This window comes from Protomyctophum parallelum, assembly GCF_964188405.1.
Source record: "Protomyctophum parallelum genome assembly, chromosome: 7".
NCBI lineage: Eukaryota > Metazoa > Chordata > Actinopteri > Myctophiformes > Myctophidae > Protomyctophum > Protomyctophum parallelum.
Genome location: NC_139705.1, coordinates 9,788,345 through 9,799,753, shown reverse-complemented (window position 1 = coordinate 9,799,753; position 11,409 = coordinate 9,788,345). Strand labels below are relative to the sequence as shown.

The window sequence follows — 11,409 nt, the reverse complement described above, 5'->3', positions numbered from 1 at the left end:
TTACAGCTGCTTGTAGACTATATAGTGACAACATGCACTGTGCTGTACATTGGAGATGAAAGATATGACATTTTCTTTGAGTAGGCCTAATAAATAACAGTGGGTCATGGTCAAATGTGTGTAGCCTAGCCTACTGTTGTGTAAATTCCGTGTTATATGGGTCAGACTCATTCCTAGTATTCAGACCCATTTGCATTTTCCATTTGTATTTGTCCCCCCTGTTACAGTGTCAATGGATACATGGAAGATGGATGTTTTTCTGAAAGCTGAACATGTCCTCTTTCAGAAAATAATACAAAAGTTACTAGGCCGAATGGCACTGAATAGTAGGAATGACCCATCTTCATTTAATATTCATCCATGGCAATCAGGGCAGACATTTCAGGAGGAGGCCACGAACTCTCGAAGGCCATGGTTACGGCCGTTGTTGCCCCTCAGTTTGGCCTTGTGCCGCTCAAAAGAATGGCATATGGCCTGAGGCTACAGTGCAGTGGCCTTAATGCACCAGCTGACTGTATTCCTGTCTCTTTCTTGTCAACATGTAGACACCAGTGTCTATCTTGTCATGTAGACACCAGTGTCTATCTTGTCATGTAGACACCAGAGTCTTTTTTTAATTCTAAATGTTTAACTCCCACGAGTCCCCATCTTTAACCAATCCAGTAACTTTGATTTACCAGGGTTGAACCTGGATCAGATTTTAAATACCACAATTTGTTTACTGCAGATAAAATCATCCTTAAATTTAATTATTCTTTCAAAAGACCATGACCATCAATGCCATCATGGCATGAACAACACCAAAGTCCGCCCTTGCCCCTGAAAACGACGAAATGTCAGGCATATTTTCCAAAAATTGCCCCCCCCCCCGCCACCCACCTGGGCCATAGAAAACCTCAAACCAAGCGCACCCTTAGCGTGACCTGGCCCTGACCCCGACAAACCCACTCCGCTCCACAACAGACCGAAAATCCACTTGACCTTGATGACACACAGATAGTATCCGGTGTGTGCTCTTTGGTCTCCTCAAAATAACTTGTCTCACACCATGATACAGGCAAGGTTTGATTATTATTATGTGACTTTTGCCTGCAATTATTAACAGCTATTATACATTCTGAAACGCTTTTAAGATTAACGAGTTTATCCGTGTGTGTGTGTGTGTGTGTGTGTGTGTGTGTGTGTGTGTGTGTGTGTGTGTGTGTGTGTGTGTGTGTGTGTGTGTGTGTGTGTGTGTGTGTGTGTGTGTGTGTGTGTGTGTGTGTGTGTGTGTGTGTGTGTGTGTGTGTGTGTGTGTGTGTGTGTGTGTGTGTGTGTGTGTGTGTGTGTTAGATTAGAAACACAATGATGATCGTCGGTGTGTTCTACCTGCTCGCTTTAAACTGGTTTCTAGTCGCCGTGAGCTGTTTGGAGTCTGATCGTTCTATGCATGAAGGCAAACTGCAGCTGGAGAGGGTGTGGAGTTTAGCTGCTCAGCCAAAATACGGAGACTGTTGGACCAAGGCGCTGGAAGATATCAACTCACGATGCCAGGAACTCACAGCTGATCAACAGAGTAGAATAGCTCTGAAGTTTGCGCACTGTCATCTACAGCGGTAACACACACACACACACACACACACACACACACACACACACACACACACACACACACAAACGCACACACACCATTATTGCTTAGTTGTAACGATACATGGTCTAGGTCATGATCTGATCTTTGTGCACCTATTCTACTGTTTGAAAGGAGTGACAGAATTAAATGACTGGAATGTGAAGAAACATTTTATATATTGTGTCTTTATTATAAGGCCCCTAATTGTGCATAGTTAAGCCACATCACCCTCTAGTGGACATTATTTTCAGAGAGTGACATGCATACAGACTTCCTCATTATAGTTTCCCACTCAACTACAACTAGTACTACTGTAATGCTCGTTGTTGTAATAGTGAGCAATTTGCAACACTAGATTAGATTTTTTTTTTTAAATATGTTGAATCTACAATTGCAAATTTGCAATACATTACAATGCATACATCCAAACCGAAAAGTCCTATCTGATTGTATGAAACAACGTTGAACTTACCAACATTGCAGCTGTACGGAAAGCTTGAATTATCCTCTTTCTATCTGCAAAGTTTTCTTTTGGCTGTCAATGGTTGGTGTTGCAACTCTAAATTCAACATATTTAAAAAAAAATCTAGTGTTGTAAATTGAGGCTACCTTGCCCCCTTCCTCTTCATCATAGTCCTGGACTATGAACTCAGGAAGGCTATTAGTGGACGAGTGCAGGATCTTGGCTTCACTATAACACCAAGGAGGTGTAGAGACGACACCCCACAGTAGTCCTGACAGACCTGGGCTATGCAGACGACATCAGCCTGCTCTCCGACCACGTGGATTAAGCACATGAGCTCCTGAACACAAGAGTCAGAGTGTGCCAAGGATGACCCCTGGCTAAATATAGAGCAAAAAACATTACAACTCTGCCAAATCTAATTTTCCAGACATTCTCTCCACACTCATTTTAAAAAGCTTACTTTATTATTAGCACCAAATTGGTGCCGTGGGAACCAACCACACGGGCACCGCTCACACGGATGTACAAAGAGAAAGCTGCAGGAGCACAAAGTACTGACGAACGGATAACTGGAGGCGTCGATGGAGGACTCGTCTTGAGGATGACCTAGAGAGAATAGTAGTAGTAATGGTAGCAGTAAGCAGCAAGTTGATTAACATGGTCTCTCTGCAATTGGCAATTAATATTTCCAGACATGTCTGTCTGTCTGTCTCTCAGGTCAGGCCGACCCTTTCCACCATGCCCCGAGGGTGCAGAAGTCAGCAGCTGTACTGGAAAAATGGATGTGGTGGCATTTAATGCTTACACTGAGTTCTTCACGCACACACACTCCATGTGTCACTTCCTCCAGTCTGAGGCCTGGCAGCACAGAGCACACCTTACTATGCACAGGTAAACACATATGATATGTCACATATTTATACACACTCAAAATCATCTGTTTTATTTATTTTACTCTGAGATTGTATATAAAATAAATGAACACTGAAGACACATGCACACACAGACCTTGTACTGAATTCTGTCAGATCTCAGATGACTTAATTCTCTGTTCGATGTATTTGTTTTTCAGATATAGTAAAACAACCCCAAAAACATACAGTATATTCAGACATCCTTTCAAAGTGTGACTTTGAAATCTCCAGTCTTCAATCTCCTTCAGAAAAGCTAGAGTTTCTATTGTCAGATGATGCATAAAACTAATCTATGAAGTGAAGGTCCTTAAACAATAAACCGCCTGGCCAAAACTGTTTTAATTTGATGTTAAACAGTCAGCTCAACTTTTAATTTGTTTTTTAAATTAAATGTTGTTTATTTGACAGCAACAGTGAACAACCAATGTATTGTATCGGGTGTATTGCACCAGATTTATCTAAACTAAAGGCTCTTAAATTTCCATGCGTGTTTCAGATTATCGGAGAGCTCTGCAGGGGTCGCTGAACAGCTGGAGTCAACAAGACAGATGGCCGAGGACATTGTTGAAGCCCAGAGTGCCACCCTACTGGCCCAGGAAGACATACTGAGAAATGGACAAGAACTCAAACACACACTGTCTCAGTCTACAGAAGGTAGACACACGCGTGCACACGCAGCTATACAGTCTTCAAGATATTTGTAGATTGTATTTTTTTCCCCCTCTCCACATTAAATCTCTTTCTTTCTCTCTTTTCCGTCACTCCTCCCTCCCTTTTACCTCCCCTGTCTACTAGATGTTCGTTCAGTTTTTTCCCAGATGACTGATTCAAGCAGGGAACAGCATGTGATGATGTCAGAGCTGTTTAACAGGATGTCCTTTCTCCACAACTTCCTATTGACAGAAACTCACAGTCTGTCATCGGTTCTGTTCAATGCTGCTGCCCTCTGTCTGTCGTTCCTGCTCACCGCAACTGCACGCACGGCCAGGGCCAGGTAGTAGTGTGTGACATATATGGGATGGAGACTAGAGGAAAGGTGGAGAGAATGTGAAGCATCAATAATATTGTGTGTGTGTGTGTGTGTGTGTGTGTGTGTGTGTGTGTGTGTGTGTGTGTGTGTGTGTGTGTGTGTGTGTGTGTGTGTGTGTGTGTGTGTGTGTGTCTGTGTGTGTGTACAGGTTTGTGTTATTAGTCTTGGTCTGTATGAATATTTATCTAGAGAGGCTAATCTACCAGAAGGTGCTGGACTCAGACAGACCATCACATCAACACATGGTCAGTTTAATTATTATTACATTCCTGTCATGGGCAGTGACTTCATATAACATGTGGGCAGTGCGCACCCATGCCTATTAATACGTGTGGACTTTTATCTCTATCCAGTTTTCAATGGTGGATGGTTTTCAAATGAAACGTTTTTATTCTGTCTTTCTCTCTCTCTCTGTCCTTTTAGGAATCAGTGAGTGTGTATGTGTGCATGCTGAGGAAGTCCATAGTGTGTGTGAGTGTGTTGGCTTTGGTCTATGCATTTGTTCGCTACAGAGACCCGGTGCAGGAGAGTCTGGAACTGCTGAGTCAACTAAGACAGACTCACAGCAGCCTGCAGCTATCTCTGAAACAGGCTGGTATGCCTCCATCTATCCATCTAGTTCCATCCATCCATCTATACATCCATCCATCCATCCAAACCTGATGAATCGGTCTGATATGACAAATTATTTCAACCCAAATACAATTCTGCCAAATTATCTGTCTCTCTGTGTGTTTGACCCTCTCTAGAGAGACGAAGTCTGTCTGCATCAAGAGAAGGGAGAGAAGCGGTGGAGGACAGAGGAGGAGAAGAGAATTTATCAGTAAGGGTTTTGTCTTCAGTGACTTGACATTTATATTATAATCACTAGTATAGCAATGACCACAGTGCACCACACCACCATTTAATGGCCCCCATTTATCAAACGGACACAAAGAGTACTCATCTCAACACAATCGTTGGTTGGTATTTATCCATCTGTGATCTGCATACAGACATGCAGTGATGGGAATGCGGAAGTGGGAAGATTTGGGGAGGTTAAAGATCTCAAGTTCACTGTGCAACTTGCCATGCCCAAGGAAGGACTTCCCTATTACTGTACTGTAAGACATGTTGCATAATACTCTTCTCTTTATCTCAGACCCAGAGAAAGGGGGCGGAAAGGAGAGGAGGAGAGAGGATTTTGAGAAGAACGGGGGAGCTAATGGCGTACAATCTATCCATGATTACTGCAGACAGCTCAATTGACCAGTCTCAACTCTCTCACAGTGGTTAGTACCTCTATCACCTGCCAATACGTGGTCTTGCAGTTAGTACCTGTCTCGCCTCTCATACAGTTGTTGTACCCAACTCACTTATCTTGCAACAAGTAGTAGCCTACCTGTCTCACCTCATGCAACTGTTATTACTGTACCGACTCACCTTGTGTGTGTGTGTGTGTGTGTGTGTGTGTGTGTGTGTGTGTGTGTGTGTGTGTGTGTGTGTGTGTGTGTGTGTGTGTGTGTGTGTGTGTGTGTGTGTGTGTGTGTGTGTGTGTGTGTGTGTGTGTGTGTGTGTGTGTGTGTCAGGTATGTTAAGCAGTACTGTCAACACGTCGGAAAACACACTGCTCTGTCCTGACATTACATCCAGTACTCTGGTGCATGACAACACTACCCACAATTCCACGCTGCATAGTCGGAGTACCCGTAATGCCGCCGTGAGTCCTGGGAGACGGGGTCGTCGCTCCTCCTGCGTCCTATCCTCCTCTTCCTCACCTGTGGTCTACAGTGTCCCGGTGGACAAACGGGTAAGGTGTGTGTGTTTGTGTGGTGACTCCGGCAGTTAGTGCTGTCTGTCTCCGTAGTACAGACAGTTGTTTGTCTCTCGAAAATTCAACTCGCTCACCTCTTCCCCCCTCTATTACCAGAGAGGAGAGGAGAGGAAAGGAGGACAGACGACAGAGGAGAGGTCAGAAACGAGGGAGAAGGAACGAGACGAAGACGGGATGCTAATATTAGCCAGAAATGCCGCTGTGAGTCCTGGGCGACGGGGTCGTCGATCCGCCAGTATCCTACCCGCCTCTTCCTCACCTGTGATCTACAGTGACCCGGTAGAGAAACGGGTAAAGTGTGTGTGTGTGTGTGTGTGTGTGTGTGTGTGTGCGTGTGTGTGTGTGTGGACAAATTACCCAGCTCTAGGTCACTCGGGGTCTGTCTTTAAGGACCCGTGGTGTAACCAGTAAGGACGAGCAAACCTGCCTTTGCTGCCTCCTTCTCTTCTTGTGAATGACTCAACACGTTGTCCTAGTTTGTTTTTTCCCCTTTTACCTCAGTCCAGTGCCTCAGTCCAATGCCTGGATGGGGGGGGGGGGGGGGGGGGGGTGCATTATAATAAATACCAAACCTATGAACATATTTGTAAGACTGTTATTTAATTAGTTACACAGTGGCCCTGTAATTTGAACAATAATAATGTTATATAGAATAGATCATTGGTTCTCAAACCTTTTTCATGTCAAGGACCCCCAAATTGTCATATATCAACCTGCGGACCCCCATTTGTATGGCTTTGGCAGTGATTATCATTTCAAGGACCCCCGGTATGACATGCATTAGGCTACGGACGCTCCGTTAACAGCATTTCTATCTCTGGGACCCCAATTTATACTGTATTGTAAAAACCGTGTTATTTTAACTCGGGAGTGTACAAATGGTCTCATAAGGGTCCATTTGGTTCCTAACTCTCATTTTGCTGGGGACCCCCTGGAACTCCCTCAAGCACCCCTGGCCCGGACCCCAGTTTGAGAACCACTGATATAGATATTATTGATTTATTTATTATTAATTTTAGTGACCACTCTAAACTCATATCAACAATACTTGTACAATGACTGTTAATAAATACTGTCTGTACAGTTTGTCTCTGTAAAATTCAGCTCACTCACTCACCCCCCCCCCCCCCCCCTCCCCCCTTCTAATATCAGAGAGGAGAGGATAAGATCAGAGGAGAGATGCAGACAACTGAGGAGAGATCAAGAAGAACGGAAAAGGAAAGAGACGAAGACGCAATGCTATTGTTTACCCATAAGAGTCCTGGGAGACGTGGCCGTCGCACTTCTGCCTCCTACATCCTCCCCTCCTCATCATCATCTGTGGTTTACAATGTCCTGGTGGATAAAAAGGTAGTGTGTGAGTGTGTGCGTGCCGATGACTATGTGGGTGTGTCGGTGCTTGAGCACCCATGAAGAAAATGGAAACACATTTGTTTTTCTCCCCGAAGTGGCGTTTGGGTGGGGGGGAGCACCCATGACAGTTATTTTGTGTGTGTGTGTGTGTGTGTGTGTGTGTGTGTGTGTGTGTGTGTGTGTGTGTGTGTCACTTGACCCAACTTTACACATTTCATGAAGACTTTGTTTTCAATCACTCGTTTCACACAGATTCTTTCACACAGCATGGTATGTGTTTTTATTATGTGCCCATTAATATTTTTTGATAAAGACAACTACCTTGTGATTGGGTTCTACTGTATGAAGAGCTACCCCTCGCTCCCCTTCACACCAGTAGCACACTTTTTGCACTCAAGACATTTATCGCAAATTGGTCTGACTCTGTACTACTCTGTAGAGAAACCAAGGTGTGATGTCATGCTCCCTTCGTCCATATTCTTTGCACTCTATGGTTTGAAGCGTTGAGGCTAACAGTGTCTGGAGCACAACAATGTCTGTCACTCCTTTATCCAAGTTGCAAGGCGACATTTACAGTGTTTAGATAATCTTTGATTGTAGTTTAGAAAATATAAATATGCTGGCAGTGATAGATTCTAGCCAGGTTAAATTGAAACTAATGGCAGTGATAGACTATATCTTGGATTAGGAATAAATAAACTGCAGTGATTGTGGTGTTTAGGATTAGGAATACAGGGCCCTGTTTTATGCGCTTTTTGAAAAACATTTTAGAGTACAAAATAGAGTACAATCTACAAGCTCACAACATGTCGATGTCGATCAGCTAGTTGAACTATTTAAAAATAGTAAATTATGGCTAATTAGTTTATGGATACGGGGTAAGGAGGCACGCAAGATAAGGCCCATAAACTATAGCATTTGATTGTATCTTAAAGTAGGACTGTACGTAAACATGATAGCAGTGGTAGGTTGATTGTACGCATCTTTGATTAGGACTATATGTATAAAACCTGTTGCTGATTGATTGACATTTATCTTGGATTAGGGACATCTTTACTGTAACATCCTTATCAACTGTCACTGAACACATTTTTCTCTTTATATGCACATGACCGCCATCATCACCTTCATCATCATCATCATCCAGCCTCGCTACAGTCTGAGGAGTAGAACATCGCTGAGCACACTGGCTGACGCATAGATATCCGTCTGTCTCTCTGTCTACCTACAGTACACCTGTCTCTCTCTATTAACTGTAGGCTATATGATTAACTGTATTCATGATTCTTTTAAGCCTATATAAGATTTTTCACTTGCATTACAATTTTACCAAATAAAACTATTTTTTATTTTTTTTTACAAACTATTGAAAGTGTCAATGCTGAGTGTTTAATGTGAAGGCTTGATAAGTTAATTACAGTTGTACAACCTGTCCTGAGTCCTGACTACCACAACCTGACTAGTTTGTCATACAACCATTACCTAACTACCAACTGTCACTGTCAGTCATCATGCATCCTGACTACAATAACAGTCATACCTACATATTTTATATTTAACAACATATCCTGCATAACTAACTATCCAGCCAGTACCTGCTACTACACGTATAATTCTATCTACATTAAGTAAGTAGGTAGCCTTGGGAACCAGTGGTTCAGAAGTGGGTATAGCACATATGGGCAGCCTATATATACTGTATCTCCTGTTTCTGTAGTGTATATATTTCACAGGGACTTTTGGTAATTGTATCGTCTACTCAGTCTTATGTGAACACGCCAGACAGTTTTTAAGTTGCTCAATTCAGTATTTAGATATTTAATATTAATTTTAGCTGCCCCTTTAGTCTCCTCCGTCTTAAAATGGAGTTTGAAGTTACAATGGGTTTGTATAGGAAAGGAGCGGGGCATCTAAAATTAATATTTAATATCTAAATACTGAGTGAATCGAGCATCGAGAATCGATCACATAAGACTGAGTAGACGATGAAATGACCAAATGATTTTCTGTGTGAAATATATCCCTTTAACCACAAGGCCACTACAGCTTTCATCTAGGCCTACAGTATAATTTAATGTATAACTATTTTTCTAACTATAGGCTTATATCGTTATCTTATGTAACTACATATTAGGCTACATGTAATGCAACTACTATAGCAAAACATTTCCATGACATGTATAACTATGTATAGGCATATGTAAAGTCTACCAGTGTAGGCCACTGCCACACATTTAACTACACACTCCCCCACCCCCGTCTGGTTAGCAGCATAGTAGGCTAGCCTATTTGACATTTTTTGCATTGCAACTCCTGTTCCAGTAAACTAAAGTATTGTAGGCTATTGCTGGTAGAAGTAGGCTAGTACATAGCTGTTGTTAAAGCTGATGAATGGGGTTCAGGCCAGGGACTGAAAAAAAGAAAGATAAACTGAGCAGAAATCCTCAACGTCTTGACTTAGCAAATTTCAGTCTCAGAAGAGGAGAGAAAATGAGAAACAGACCGGGGTGGAGGGAGTGGGGGGCGCTAAGGAATGGTTTCAGATGTCGTGGTGGGTAGACATACAGGAGAGAGAGGAGGGAAGGAGCTGGGTTCAGTTAAGGGTTTGTCAGTTTGATTCTGTTGTCCAATGTTTTTCACACAAAGAACGAATTTGAGTCAAACCACCGTTACCCGTTGTGTTTTTTATGCTGGTTTTACTGGTCGCCATACAACTGGCCTATTCATTTCTGGAGGAGAACACGGGGAATAAAAGTTCACGATAAACGGAGGTGGATCATGACTGACGGACGGAGGACGAGGAGAAAAGACTTTTGGAAAAGTGGGGGAAAGCATGCAGTTGAACGCTGAGTTTGCATATTTGGATTAGCCTTTTCCCCTAGCTTTTTTGAGAGGAGGAGAGAGAGGAAAAATAAACGGACGTCGATAAAAGAAGAGGAATAATGTTACCGGCGTTACCGACAGAGAGAAAACTTAAAAAGAAAAAAACTTTTCCATAGGCTACAGATGTGATGAGCAGCTGCTGGGTTCGTTTCCATTCTACAATCAAGGACACTATTGGAATCTATAGTCTAGACTAATGACTCAATAATTGATCACAACAGTTGTTTTTGTCATTATTTGTTTTATGGGGGTAAAGCAATTTAAAGTGAACAAGAACAATTCACAGACAGTTTAATGGCGCGTGCCGTAATAATGGTCTACAGTTTGATTATATTTGTCTTTTATTAGATCACAGTCAGTCACACTGCAATAGATAAGGGGAGATGGGAGGCACGGAGGGGGGATGACAGTGTTCGACGTGGGATGTATTCGAACCCACAACCCATAGACGCCGGGCACAAGGTCTATCACATGCTGTGTGTGTGGATTTACTCCGAGTCCGAACGCAGGAACTATCAGGAATCTAACCCGCCGCCTGACGCTCTGTCCCTGGTCTCCCTGGTCCAGGGCAGGCGACCGGCATGCAGCTGAACAACCGGCCGAGAAGCGCCCTGGTCGGCTACAGCTCTGCCACGGAACCCTTACCCCACTCCTTCTCCACTCAGTACAGAACCATGAGGTTCTCCTACCATCTGGCCTCCCCCAACCACAGTCCACACATCGCCCTGAGGAAGAGAGGTGTGTTATAATAATATGTTTGTGAACTTTAGCAGCATTTACAGCTGTCTCTCTCTCTCTTACACACACACACACACACACACACACACACACACACACACACACACACACACACACACACACACACACACACACACACACACACACACACACACACACGCACGCACGCACGCACACACACACACACACACACACACACACACACACACACACACACACAACCTGATAGATCAAACCTACTGATACACATGATAGAGCTGCACTTAAACAGTCGTGCACATGTGACAGACAACTAAAGTAATTTAAGGGGAATAGGGGTGTGTGTGTGTGTGTGTGTGTGTGTGTGTGTGTGTGTGTGTGTGTGTGTGTGTGTGTGTGTTCCTGCTGTGTGCATACCTTTTTATTTGAACCTCTTAAACAACTAAGAACTAATACACCAACACTTGTGTATTTTCTGGAAGTTTACAGTTCATTTAGCCTATAAGTAATTTCATCAACTGCCGATAATTGATTTCAAGGTAGCAATAGGTGTAACATGTATACTTCTAGGGTTCCTTAATAGTGGATCATTGTTTGCAAGGTAACCAGCTGACCAGTTTG

General features: G+C 43.2%; 1 protein-coding gene across 1 annotated transcript in view; it reads left to right on the top strand.

Annotated features, from left to right (window-relative positions):
• Window positions 1-9,794: 9,794 nt before the first annotated feature.
• The window catches only part of LOC310861536 (uncharacterized protein), a gene marked incomplete at its 3' end in the record, with an annotated part of 11,168 nt that continues 9,553 nt past the window's right edge, over window positions 9,795-11,409 (top strand). The window contains exon 1 of the mRNA XM_083769022.1: window positions 9,795-10,809. Within this exon, the coding sequence (XP_083625148.1) occupies window positions 10,653-10,809 (157 nt within the window). The 5' untranslated portion in view covers window positions 9,795-10,652. The remainder of the gene's footprint in view (window positions 10,810-11,409) is intronic.